Raw genomic sequence first — 14,009 nt, 5'->3', positions numbered from 1 at the left:
GTAGTGTCAAATCTTGCCCATGAGGCATGCGACTTGTTGTTTAAAAGTCTTTGGATTAAGTCTTGCCTCTAAGGCAAGAGTTATAGAGCATCTCATAAATCAAAACACAATGTGGTAGTGTCAACCCTTACCCATGAGACGTAACTTATTGTTTGAAAGTTTTTGGGTTAAATCTTGCCTCTAAGGCAAGAGTTATAGAACATCCCATTAATCAAGATAATGTGGTAATGTCAACTCTTGCCCATGGGGCCAAACTTATTGCTTGAAAGTCCTTGATCTAAGTCTTGCCTTTAAAGGAAGAGTTATAAAGTATCTCATAAATCAATACACAATTTGGTAGTGAACTCTTATTCATGGGGCATAACTTAATATTTGATGGTCCTTCAACATTTCATAAGTAAAAACACAATGTGGTAGTGTTGACTCTTGTCCAATGTACGTAACTTGTTGTTTGAAAATTTTTGGAATAAGTCGTGCCTTTAAGGCAAGAGTTATAGGATATCTCATTAATCAATACATAATGTAATAGTGTCAACTCTTGCCCATGGGGCATAACTTGTTGTTTGAAAATACTTGAGCTAAGTCTTGTCTCTAAGGTAAGAGTTATAGAACATCTCATAACTCCAGTGTGGCAGTGTCAACTCTAACCCATGAAACGTAACTTCTTGTTTGAAAATCCTAAATCTTGCCTCTAAGATAATATTTATAGAACATATCATAAATTAAGTTACAGTGTGTTAGTGTCAACTCTTGCCTATGAGGTGTAACTTCTTGTTTGGAAGGAATAGAAGAAAAGAAAAGAAAAAGGAAAAAAAGAATAAAAAAAGTTGCGAAAAAAGAAAAATGAAGAAAAATATTAAAAAATAAAAAAAATTTAATGAAAATAAAAATGAAAAAGAAAGAAGATATAGAAGTTGAGAGGAGAAAAGAAAAAAAATAAAAGTTGAGAAAAATGAAAAAAAGATAAATTAAAAATAAAGGCCGAGAAAAATTAAAAAAGAATAAAAATCAAAGAAAAATAAAAAAAGATATTCCTTTTAAAAAAGCAGACGTTGAGAGAAGTAAAGAAAAAATGTGAAGATTGAGAAAAATTAAGAAAAAATCAAAGTAAAAAAAAAAAAGAAGTTGAGAGAAGAAAAGAGAAAAAAAAGTAAGGGTTAAGAAAAATTAAATATAAAAAGAGAAAAAATAAAAGTTGAAAGATAAATAAATATGGAGTTGTTTAATATATGAGATATAGAGAGAGACAAATAGGTAATTATTATATATATAAAAAAAAAACTAGTTTTATGTTGTTTACCCCATTGGTCAGAGAAAATTTTGTCCAAAATAAACCACTTAATAGTTGACGGCTATTTTTACACAATTTTCTTATTTAGGATCAAAAATTAAAAGTCACCTTATTTTGAGGCTATTCCTGTATTTTCCCCATATTTTTACGCATCTTTTTGTCATTATATATTTCCTTACCCACTGTATATCGTAGCCCTTCTACGGCTTTTGAATTAAGGAAAATATTTGAAACTATATAAAATTTGAAAGAGCAATTAATAAAATTCGAGTTTTGCTGCCAAAAATTCACTTGTAAAATTGCATCATTATTTTGTATTAGGTGGACCTAGACAACCGGAAGGCACGGTAGAATAACTGGCATCTAGTGAGAAGCGTTTTACCCCTTTGGTGGGTCTACTAGGCGTGAGCTTGAATCAATTGATCCAGCTTCAGATATTAGATGGTTAAACCGATATAAGAAAAAATTCAAAACCTCGAGATCAAGTAACATGGATTATTTATGCTAAAAGCTCATAGCAAAAACTCAGTCTTGCATCATGATTTTGTTAAATGCTAGAATTTTTACCAAACGGATAAGGTCATGCATAAGCATACAATGTCTAGGGATGACATGAAACCATTCAAGTAAACTAATGGTAGAATGCTACTTCTGTCGACAAATACCTAGAGAACAGGATAAACTGAATATCCTGTACTACACCAAGTTAAAAGTCCAAATTACATCTAAAATATTTTTGATTACCAGGAAATCCTTGAGGGCCAGTTGGCACAATTTCAGTGGATAATCGGTCCATTGAAAAAGAAAAGAAGAATAAAAAAAGTTGCAAAAAGAAAAATGAAGAAAAATATTAAAAAGAAAAAATAAAATTAATGAAAATAAAAATGAAAAAGAAAGAAAATATAGAAGTTGAGAGGAGAAACGAAAAAAAAAAATAAAAGTTGAGAAAAATGAAAAAAAGATAAATTAAAAATAAAGGCCGAGAAAAATTAAAAAGGAATAAAGATTAAAAAAATAAAAAAAAAGTAGACGTTGAGAGGAGTAAAGAAAAAATGTAAAGATTGAGAAAAACTAAAAAGAAAAAATCAAAGTAAAAAAAATAAAAAATTGAGAGGAGAAAAAGGATTAAGAAAATTTTTTTTAAAAAAAGGGAAGACTGGTTTTATATAGTTTAATCCATTGGTCAGAGACAATTTTGTCCAAAATATACCATTTAATAGTTAAAGGCTATTTTTACAAAGCTCTCTTATTTAGGATCAAAAATTGAAAGTCACCTTATTTTGAGGCTATTCCTCTATTTTTCCAATATTTTTATCCATCTTTTTCTCATTACATATTTCCTTACCCGTTGTAAATGTACCCCTTCTGAGGCTTTTGAAATAAGGAAAATATATATAATTTGAAAGAACAATTAATAAAATTCGGATTTTGTTGCCAAAAATTCACTTGTAAAATTGCATTATTATTTTGTACTAGGTGGACCTAAACAACCGAAAGGCATGGTAGAATGACTGGTATCTCTCAATCCTTAAACCATAGTTAAAATTTTGAGTCTTAAATGATGATCATCTGAGTTGGGAGCGCTTTACCCCTTTGGTGGGTCTACTAGGTGTGAGTTTGAATCAGTTGATCCAACTTCAGATATTGGATGGTTAAACCGATATAAGAAAAAATTCAAAACCTCGAGATCAAGCAACATGGATTATTTATGCCAAAAGCTCATAGCAAAAACTCAGTCTTGCATCATGATTTTGTTAAATGCTAGAATTTTTACCAAACGGATAAGGTCATGCATAAGCATACAATGTCAAGGGATGACATGAAACCATTCAAGTAAGCTAATGGTAAAATGCGACTTCTGTAGACAAATGCCTAGAGAACTGGATAAACTGAATATCACGTACTACACCAAGTTAAAAGTCCAAATTACATTTAAAAATACTTTGATTACCAGGAAATCCTTGAGGGCCAGCTGGCACAATTTCAGTGGATAATCGGTACATTCATCTACCCTTCTCCACTTAAATATCAAGTTTTTGTATGCGGCAAGGCTTGAACACGTGCACTGCATCAAACCAGCAACCACTAAACTAATGTCCTCTGGGTCCATCTATAATGTTTCATCAAACAATTTGTCCGATTGTAAGATGAACAATGCATGCTCCAAGTTCAGCTAGAAGGTTCAGGCCCGTCATGTAGAGCACAGCATACTGTTGCTTTATGATGCCCTTGGTATACTTTGATATCTTTGCCAGTAGATGTGGACCATAATCTTGCTGTTGAATCAGAAGATGCTGCAAAGGGAGTGTTTTGCTTAATATTAGAGAAAAATTGAAAAGCCAAATATACTTCCGAGACCAACTGCTAAAACTTGAAGCTAATGGATGGCAGGAGTCTAAGGCCACATTTGTTTGTACTTAATACGATATCTTTGCCAGTAGAAGTGGACCATAATCTTGCTGTTGTATCAGAAGATGCTGCAGAGGGAGCGTTTTGCTTAATGTTAGAGCAAAATTGAAAAGCCAAATATACTTCAGAGACCAACTGCTAAAACTTGAAGCTAATGGATGGCAGGAGTCTAACGCCTCATTTGTTTGTACTTAATAAGTCTAAATATTTAATCATTCACATCAGTCATTAAGTTTGTTTTCAAGTCAAGTTATTAATTCAAATCTTAAAACACTTTTTCTTTAGAACCAAAATGTGTGTGTGTGAATGATTAAAATCTATAACAAAGTCTTTATTATTTAAGGATTTCTACGAAAAAGGCAATCCACCAATTTCATCCATTCACAGCCATTGTCATTGCGCACCATTATAAATTGTTGCCACCACCTACCATTATAAACTAGCACCACCCACCACCGCAACCACCACTACCGCCCACAACTAAAATCAACTTCCACCATCAATTATTATTATTGATCACCATCACCATTCACTACTAACCACAACACCATCATTAGCCAATCGAATCCCCAATCCGCCCACAACCACCACGGTGAGCCATTACTACAACCAATTCAACCGCCATATAACGTTCCAAAAATACATCAGAGTAATTTTAATATTTTACTGAGTTTTATATTTATTAATTTTAAAATAAAGACGGTGGGAATACACTGGGTTTGTTGTTGTTGTTGTAGTTCTCGAAAAAACAAACAAATCTTAATAATTTATTATTCATATCTTAATACAACATCTTAATATTCAGATGTATAATTAGATTCAAACATCTAAAACTTAATGCACATCTTAATATTAATCTAAATTGCCTGGACTGCGAGTTTTGATAGGGGTGCCAATACGGAGGTCGGATCATTCATGATCTAAATTTTAAGATTCGGGGATATATATCAAGGTATGAATACGGGTGTGGGAATTCGGCTATAAAATAATTCAAATATCTAAAGTTAGAGTTATAAAACCTAAATTATAAGATATTATGTGGAAACCCTGAGCAAGGAAATATTGAACCTGGAGATTTCATCATACTAAATTTTGAGCCAGATACGAAAGTTCCAATATGCTGGAACGTCCATTTTTTGCCACAACTAGAGCATGATAGGTGTAGCAGGAGGACAATTTACTATGAGAGAGTCCATGATTAGGTGGAGGTTTCTAATGGGTACAAGGCTCTTAGATTGCCCGTATTTTATGAACTCCATGATTAAGGTGTGGATATCAATTCAGAGCTACCTCTCCTGACTTCACATGATCTACTTGAGAGTGCTCTTGTTTGTCAGCATGTGTCTGACGACACAGAGGCGAGCGAGTGGATGAAAATCTTAACTATGACACATACTCAACACATAGAGTTTGAGCCTCTAGATGGAACATTTGACTACTACTCCGAGCATCTGAAATATGCCTACCTGGGTGAGGTGAAACTTTGCCAGTGATATTATCTGCGGAACTCACCAATGATGAGGAAAGGCCTCTAAAAGTCTCGAGACACCAGAAAGAGCAATTGGTTGGAAGCTAACAAATATTCAACGTATCAAGCCAGCTTTTTGCATGCACAAAAAAATCATGGAGGAAGATCACAGACCTAGCACTGAAAACATCAGATACGACTCAATCCAGTGACAAATGAGGTTGTAGGTTGTGAAGAAGTCATTTAAGTAGCTTGATTCACGTATCATCTACCCCATCTCTAATTTTAAGTGGGTGTGCCTGGTGCAATGCATCTCAAAGAAGGGGGCATCGTAGTGGTTACCAATAAAATGGTGAGCTCATCGCAACCAGGCTAGTAACAAGGTGGTGCATATGCATGAAGTATACAAAGTTGAACAGTGTCACAGGGAAAGATCATTATCCTACCCCGTTCATTGATCAGATGTCAAACAGGTTAGTAGACAAGAGTATTATTGCTTTCCTCAAGACTATTTAGGCTATATCCAGATAGTAATTGCTCCAGAAGACCATTAGAATACGACGTTCACCTGGCCATATACATATGCTTCCAAGCAAATGTCATTAGAATTATGTAATGCTCTAGCTACATTCCAAAGGTGCATGATAACGATATTTTCTGATATAACAAAGAACATTGCAGAGGTGTTCAGGGATGATTTCTATGTATTTGGGAAGCGAGGAATGCCTAGATCATCAGTGATGCGAAACTGAAACCGAAGATGGAATTCAAATGCAGAAACGAAAGATGATAGAAGATAAGATACGAGAAAGGATAAATTGGTAACTCTAGCCATACGAAAGCAAAATCCTCCAATTATTATCTGTTAGAATATGAGTAGGAATAGGAATAGCATATAGAATCCTACTTGGAAAGGGATTGTAATATAGTGTCCTATTAGGAAAAGGATTGGAATGTAGTGTCTATAAATAGGGTCTCAATGTAATAATATAGTTACAACAATTCAATAATATTTTTTCTTATATTCTCACGTGGTATCAGAGCCTCTACGTTCTTAATAGAGAATCAAAGATCTTCCGCTGCCGGCAGGTGGCTATAACCCATATATGCCGCCCATCCGGCCAATATCATGTTACCAAAAGTTAGGCCACCGCATTTCCTTCCCCTACTTTCTCATATCTAATTTGTGTAGCACCATGCATCTTTCTGGTGACTACTTTCTCATATCAGATTTGCGTAGCATCGTGCGTCTCTCCGAACTACTCATATTTACTTTGCGTAGTACCGTGTATCTTTTCGGTTTACTTTCTCATATGTGAGTTGCACAACGTGCATCTTTCCGGTGACTCCTTAAATCTGATTTGCGTAGTTCCATGCGTCTTTACGGTGACTCCTCCAATCTGATTTGCGTAGGGTCGTGCCATCATTTCGCCCCTACCCATATAATTTCTCCTTTTCAGTAGGGTCGTATCGTCATTCCGATTAATTTATATTTTTCAATAGGGTCGTGTAAGATGCGGGAAGCACGATTGAGATGGTTCGGACACGTGAAGAGGAGGGGCATGGATGCCCCGGTCCGTAGGTGTGAGAGGCTAGCGTTGGATGGTTTTAGACGGGGTAGGGGTAGACCGAAGAAGTACTGGGGTGAGGTGATTAGGCGGGACATGGAACAGTTACAGCTTACCGAGGACATGACCCTAGATAGGAAGGTCTGGAAGACGCGAATTACGGCAGAGGATTAGGGCCTGTTCGGGTCGCTAATGTAGGGAGGTAATTGGTGGGGGTGTATTCCTGGTATGATTCCGTATTCAATGTTCTGTTCCGTGTTCCGTGTTCTATGTTTGTTACGAATCTGTGTGCTTTCCTCTGCTTTATATTCCTGCATTCCTGCTTTACTCTGTTTTATATTCCTTATGGCTGCAGTATCTATGTTATGTCATCTGCTTCTGTGCTGTACTATGTGTTTGTTTGATATCTCGTAACTTGAGCCGGGGGTCTTTCGGAAACAGCCTTTCTACTTCATCAGAGGTAGAGGTATGGACTGCGTACATCTTACCCCCCCCAGACCCCACAAAGTGGGAATACACTGGGTTTGTTGTTGTTGTTGTTGTTGTTCAATAGGGTCGTGTTGTCATTCCGACTCTACCCATATAATTTTTATTTCTTAGTAGGATCGTGCCATAATTCCGACCTACCCATATAATTCTCTTTCTTAGTAGGGTTGTGTCATCATTTCGACCATACCCATATAATTTTTTTCAGATGGTGACCACTTTTTAGCCATCAAATCTAATAATCCGGTGCGTGAGTATGTACCGTCCAGTTCTTCGGTGACTATCTTTGTTCAAGACCTACTCATCTCCTGATTTCGAAATGACCCATATATTTTATACCAGTTTCCAATAATTTTCCAGCGACATCAACTTTCCAGTGATGTTTACTACTTTTCTGATCACTTTTTCAGTTTGTTCCGTTTCAGTTGAGGTCTCCCAAACATCCAAAGCAGTCCATATCAGTTTTCTTGCATATATCTTCACCAATTCCCTCACCGATCCTCGTATTAATTACATCCGTAACAAGCTTGGTACATGTGTCTTTTATGCACCAGCTTGATAGGGAGTGTTAGAATATGAGTAGGAATAGGAATAGCATATAGAATCCTATATGGAAAGACATTGTAATGTAGTGTCCTATTAGGAAAAGGATTGGAATGCAGAGTCTACAAATAGAGCCTCAATGTAATAATGAAGTTACAACAATTCAATAATATTTTTCTCTTATATTCTCACAATATCCAAGAACAAGTATCTAATCAAGATAAATAATTGACACAAGAAAAGGAAATCAAACACAACCTAAAGGTATATTAAAGCAAAATACCTTGTTCGATTAATCCGAATCAAGCACCGAATCACTTACGAAGACCTCAAGGGCATCAATTTCCTTGAAACCCACGTTTCTAAACGAAGTTCAACAAAAGCTTTATCCAAGCTCTCAAATCTCTCACAAGAGAAATCTATAATCATCAATAATCAAAAAGTAAGGGTGTTTGAATCCTGAATATTCTATAGCATATGTATATATAGAAGGTAGTTTGATTTACTCATATTATAATTAGGTATTAAATTAGATATTGATTTGTATTGATCAGGTATTTATTTGTATTTATTTCCTCTCCTTTTAGGACATGTAAACTTAGCTATTTAAACCCCAAGCTAGGGAATAATTAAGCTGAGTTCTCTCTTATTTCTCTTCCATCTCACATGGTATCAAAGCCTAGTTAAGAGCAGCAAATTAGAAGAGAAATTACAAACTCATTTTTTTCAACTATTTTTCTTGGTTGTCCGAGAGAATCTCTATTTTCGGAGGTTGTGTGATCAAACCAACACTACCACGAGACTCAACATATAGCGCAAGCAAAGCAACACCTTCGCCACCACCAGCTATCTCACACACCGATCGAAGCTGTTAAATTCCGATAGACAGATCTGATATTTTCCAGATTCCTATAGACAGAACTATCAAGTTCATTTTTTCAAGATTCCCACGATTGCAGATTTTTTCAGATTCGAGTAACATCTACCCATCTACATTATGCCCCTCAGTTTATATATTTTCAATAAACCGGTCATTTCCAGCAAGCCGAACCACTCCATCACCACTGAACCCTTGATAGGTAGTGCGAACTGCTTATCTTGGTCTTCTTCTGTTCAGCCATGGTGCAAGGGACAAGGGGTTAAGGGCCACTTGGTTAAACATGATAAGGATGTTGATGAAAAAGATAAGGGTGAATGGGAAAAGATTGATGCTCAATTGTGTAGTCTATTATGGAGATCTATTGATGCGAAATTGATGCAGTTGTTTCGACCATTTCAAACTTGTCTCTTGGTTTGGGAAAAGGCTCATTGGCTATACACAAATGACATCTCTCGCTTTTATAATGTTATTTCACAGTTGACTAATTGTAAAAAGTTGGATTAGGATATGTCTACGTATCTTAGACAGGTTCAGGCGGTTATAGATGAGTTCACTGAGTTGACGCCCGCTACTACAAAGTGTTAAAAAACAGTTGGAGCAACGTGCGAAGATGTTTTTAGTTGTTACACTTGCTGGACTTCCATCCGATCTTGACTCGGTGCGAGATCAAATTTTGGTGAGCCCCACTGTTCCTACTATGGATGACCTATTCGCTCGATTCTTGCGATTGGTTGCACCACCTATGTCATCTAGTCACCCCATGACACCCACAGAGTCTTCTGTTCTAGCATCTCAAACTAGAAATCAACATGGAGGCTGCTCTGGGAAACCTCGACCAAGGGGTAGCTATTGTAACAAAATTGGGTTATACCCCTTATGTCTGTTGATCTTACTTTCTTTGAAAGCCAACCCTACTTTCGATCCTCTCTTACTGAACAGTCATGCATTTTCGAGGTTTTACCAGTTCCATATTTTGGGGATCCTGCCATAGTTTATCCTTCCACATCACCTTCTACAGCTCCATCTTCCACCGTCGCACCTCCACTGCTTTTGACTTATCATCATTATCAATGTCCAGATAATTCACGACCCCCGCCAGAATCTTTGCCTACAGAGGACTTGTCTACACAAAGTCCTTCCATTGCCACTCGAAAAGGTAATCGTTCTACTCGTAACCCTCTTCCTATCTATACTTGTTTGGGCTCTCATCGTTTGTCACCGACCCATTCTGCTTTTGTATCATCACTGTCATTGTGTCTATTCCTAAGACTACAGGAGAAAAGCTCGTTCTCGTCCAGGATGGCAAGCTATGATTGAGGAGATGTTTGTCTTACACTCTCATGGTACTTGGGATCTAGTTCCTGTACCTCCAAGTGTACCTCCAAGTAATTCTACAGTTGGTTGTCATTTGACGAGGATGTCTCCCACTGTATTGGGTCGGGGATGTTGTGTGATAAGAAGGTGTTGCCCAAGCTTAAAGGAAAATTCTACAGGATGGCAGTCCGTCCGGCCATGTTGTATGGAGCGGAGTGTTGGCCAGTCAAGAACTCCCACATTCAAAAAATGAAGGTGGCGGAATTGCGGATGTTGCGTTGGATGTGTGGGCTAACTAGGGGTGATAGAGTTCGGAATGAGACTATCCGGAAGAAGGCTGGAATGGCTTCAGTGGAGGACAAGATGCAGGAAGTCTGATTGAGATAGTTCGGACACGTGATGAGGAGGGGCACAGATGCCCTGGTTCGTAGGTGTGAGAGGCTAGCTTTGGATGGTTTCAGGCGGAGTAGGGGTAGGCCGAAGAAATACTGGAGAGGTGATTAGGCGGGACATGGAGCAGTTACAGCTTACTGAGGACATGACCCTAGACAGGAAGATCTGGAGGACGCGAATTAGGATAGAAGACTAGTGCCAGTTTGGGTCGTTCGTGTAGGGTACTACTTGGTGGGGTGTATTATTCTTGTTATGCCACCTTGTTTCATGCGTTATTATGAATTTGTTTACTTTTCTTTGTTTACTTTTCCTTGTGGATGTCGTATTTATGTTATGTCATCTTGTTCCATGCTTTATTACAGATTTGATTATTATTCCTTGTCTTGAGCCAGGGGTCTATCGGAAACAGCCTTTCTACTTCTCCGGAGGTAGTGGTATGGACTGCGTATATCTTACCCTCCCCAGACCTCACTATTTGGGAATACACTGGGTTTGTTGTTGTTGTCGTTTGATATATACAGTGAAGATTGGCCCCGATGGACATATTGATTGCCTAAAGGCTCGACTAGTGGCCAAGGGTTATACACAGATTTTTGGTCTTGACTATGGTGATACATTCTCTCCTGTGGCTAAGATTGCTTCAGTTTGTCTCTTTTTATCCATGGTGGTTGTTCATCATTGGCATCTCTACCAGTTGGATGTTAAAAATATCTTTCTTCATGGAGACCTCGAAGATGAGGTATATATGAAGCAACCGCCTAGTTTTGTTGCTCACGGGAAGTCTGTTAACATGGTGTGCAAACTATGACAGCACTCTATGACCTGAAGCAGTCTCCTCGAGCATGGTTTGGGAAGTTTAGTATGGTTATTCAGAAGTTTGGCCTGGTGCGAAGTGAAACTGATCATTTAGTATTTTATTATCACTCTGCTCCAGGTTTATGCTAGTATTTGGTGTACATTGATGACATAGTTATCACATGTATGTGAGATTTCAACTCTCTTTGCTCAATATAAATATAATGAAAATTTTGAATCAGCTATAATAGTTATGTCAAAAAATAATTTTTCATATTTCCTAAATTTATTTAACTGCAATCTTTTTAATCCAGAATATAAAGAAACGAGTGCAAAAGCATTAGTTAAATGCATTTATGAAAATTTAGATATTCAACCACATGAAAAATTGGATTTGCAAACATTTCAAAATACAACAACAAACCCAGTATATTCCCACATATTGGGGTCTGGAGAGGGTAGAGTGTCCGCAGTCCATACCACTACCTCTAAAGAAGTAGAGAGATTGTTTCCGATAGACCCCCGGCTCAAGATAAAAGGTAGTATATAAAAGCATCAAAAGCATAGAACACGATAAAATAACATAGATACGACATCCACAAAAAATTTGTACATTGCCAAACAAAGGACACCAAAGTCCACCTAAATACTGCCTACGACTCATCCATACCCTTATCCCTCTATCCTAATGTTTTTCTTCCATATCTTCCTATCCAGGGTCATGTCCTCAGTCAGCTGTAATGATCCATGTCATGTTTAATCACTTGTCTTCAGTATTTCTTCGGCCTATCCCTATCCTGTTTGAAACCTCCCAAGACCAACCGCTCACACCTACAAATTGGGGCATCCGTGTCTCTCCTCATCACATGACCAAACCATCTCAACCTCACTTCTCGCATTTTATCCTCCACTGACAACACTCCCACCTTCTCCCGAATAATTTCATTCTAACCTTGTCAGCCCTTGTGAATCCACACATCCAACGCAACATCCTCATTTTTGACACCTTCAACTTTTGGATATGAGAATTCTTAACCGACCAACATTCCGCTCCATACAACATAGCAGGTCGGACTGCAACTCTATAGAATTTGTCTTTCAGCTTGGGGGGCACCTTCCTATCGCATAAAATTTCCGAAGCGAGCCTCCATTTCATCCAACTTGCCCCAATACGGTGAGAGACATCCTCATTTATCTCTCCATTTCCCTGAATCGTAGACCCAAGATACTTAAAACTATCCCTCTTGCAAACCGCCTGAGAATCCTATTTCACTACCACCTCCTCCTCTTGCCTCGAGTCACTAAACTTGCATTCCAAGTACTCTGTCTTGGTCCTACTCAACCTGAAACCTTTAGACTCCAGGGTTTGTCTCTAAACCTCCAGCTTATCATTAACCCCTTGTCGCGACTCATCAATCAGAACTATATCATCCACGAAAAGCATACAAACATTTCAAAATAGCATTACAGTATGTGCTAAATCAATGTATGACAAGTAGTGCTTTTTGAAATAAATAATGTTGAAGCTCCTCAATTTTCTAGGCCTCGAATAGGTACCTATAATAGGATAAAAGCTCAACTTGGCCTTGACTCTTCTAACAAATGTGATTTTGATGAGCATCTTACTCAAGGATTAAATAATATTACAAATGAGAAAGGGACATCACAGTTGTTGGTGGAGGTCCTATGGCGGTTCATTTCCAAGACTTAGTAGGATGGTTCATGATGTGTTAGCTATTCAAAGATCATCAATAGCTTCAGAGGCATCTTTCAGCGTGGCATGATTTCAAATCAAAGACCAAAAATATTGATTAGCAGAAGATAGCTTGGAGATTTCGGTGTTACTCAGAGATTGGATCAACACCAAGCGAAGAAATAAAGGGCTACCAAAGTTAATTTCCCAACAAGAAGAATACTTAGATTTAGTAATTGGATGCAATAGAGACGATGACTTTGAACTCCAAGATTGTCAAGAATCTTTAGCAAGACCAGAATTGTAAACGATCAAACTTTTACAAGAGTTAGAAACTTTACAGAACTATACAACTATTAGTATTACATTTGAGGCTCAGTTGAAACAGAACCCTTCCAAGAAGGTGGTTGCGCAAATTGGGCGTTCTACTAATAGTTATAAATTGTAGTACAAATTTGAATAAATTTAAAGGTTTTTATCGGTTTTCTATACTTTTATTTAAAACAAGTCCTTTTTGTTTATTTTGAGTTTTTAAATTACAATTTATAAGCTTATAAAACTTAAAATTTCAAAACACATAAATTTTAAAACTTATAAACTTAAAAGACGACAGAACTTAAAAACTTACAACATTATAAACTGAAAAATTTAGAAAAAAAAAATACTTTTACAAACTTATAAACTTAAAAAACTTGAAAAATTTATAAACTTGTCAGATTATAAATTGAAAAACTTAGAAAAAATACTTTAGCAAACTTAACTTACAAACTTATAAATTTCAAATCTTATACACTCAAAAAAGTTCAAAACTTAAAAACTTATAACTTATACATCGACAACATGCCCACCCAGTATACTTACAAACTTATAAATTTCTGAACTTATAAATTTAAAAACTTATAAACTTAAAAAAATTCAAAAACTTAAAAAAATTTATAAACTTATCAGATTATAAATTGGAAAACATATAAAAAAAAATACTTTAGCAAACTTAACTTACAAACTTACAAATTTCAAATCTTATAAACTTAAAAAGGTTTAAAACTTAAAAACTTATAACTTATACAACAACATGCCCAGTATATTCCCATACTTACAAACTTATAAATTTCTAAACGTATAAACTTAAAAAATTTAAAACTTAAAAACTTACAAACTTACAAGTTTAT

The 14,009-nt window shown here is 36.5% G+C and overlaps 1 protein-coding gene across 15 annotated transcripts in view; it reads right to left on the bottom strand.

Annotated features, from left to right (window-relative positions):
* Positions 1-3,013: 3,013 nt before the first annotated feature.
* LOC107863575 (target of rapamycin complex subunit LST8-1) overlaps positions 3,014-14,009 on the bottom strand; it is a 32,037-nt gene continuing 21,041 nt past the window's right edge. For 6 of the 15 annotated variants that reach the window (XR_007053094.1, XR_001672341.2, XR_007053095.1 and 3 more), the window contains 2 exons: positions 8,049-8,184; positions 3,534-3,585 (listed from right to left, as the gene is read on the bottom strand). Coding sequence is in view for 9 of the 15 variants with exons in the window: in XM_047408418.1 (XP_047264374.1) it covers positions 3,461-3,585 (125 nt within the window). In the remaining 6 variants the exon portion in view is untranslated. Of the gene's footprint in view, positions 3,769-8,048; positions 8,185-14,009 lie in introns of all 15 variants that reach the window. The other 9 variants (XM_047408418.1, XM_016709546.2, XM_016709545.2 and 6 more) reach the window with 3 other exon arrangements.

This window comes from Capsicum annuum, chromosome 3 (assembly GCF_002878395.1).
Source record: "Capsicum annuum cultivar UCD-10X-F1 chromosome 3, UCD10Xv1.1, whole genome shotgun sequence".
In the NCBI taxonomy this organism is placed as follows: Eukaryota; Viridiplantae; Streptophyta; class Magnoliopsida; order Solanales; family Solanaceae; genus Capsicum; species Capsicum annuum.
Note: the sequence above shows the minus strand (reverse complement) of the source record. Positions and strands in the feature narration are given on the sequence as shown.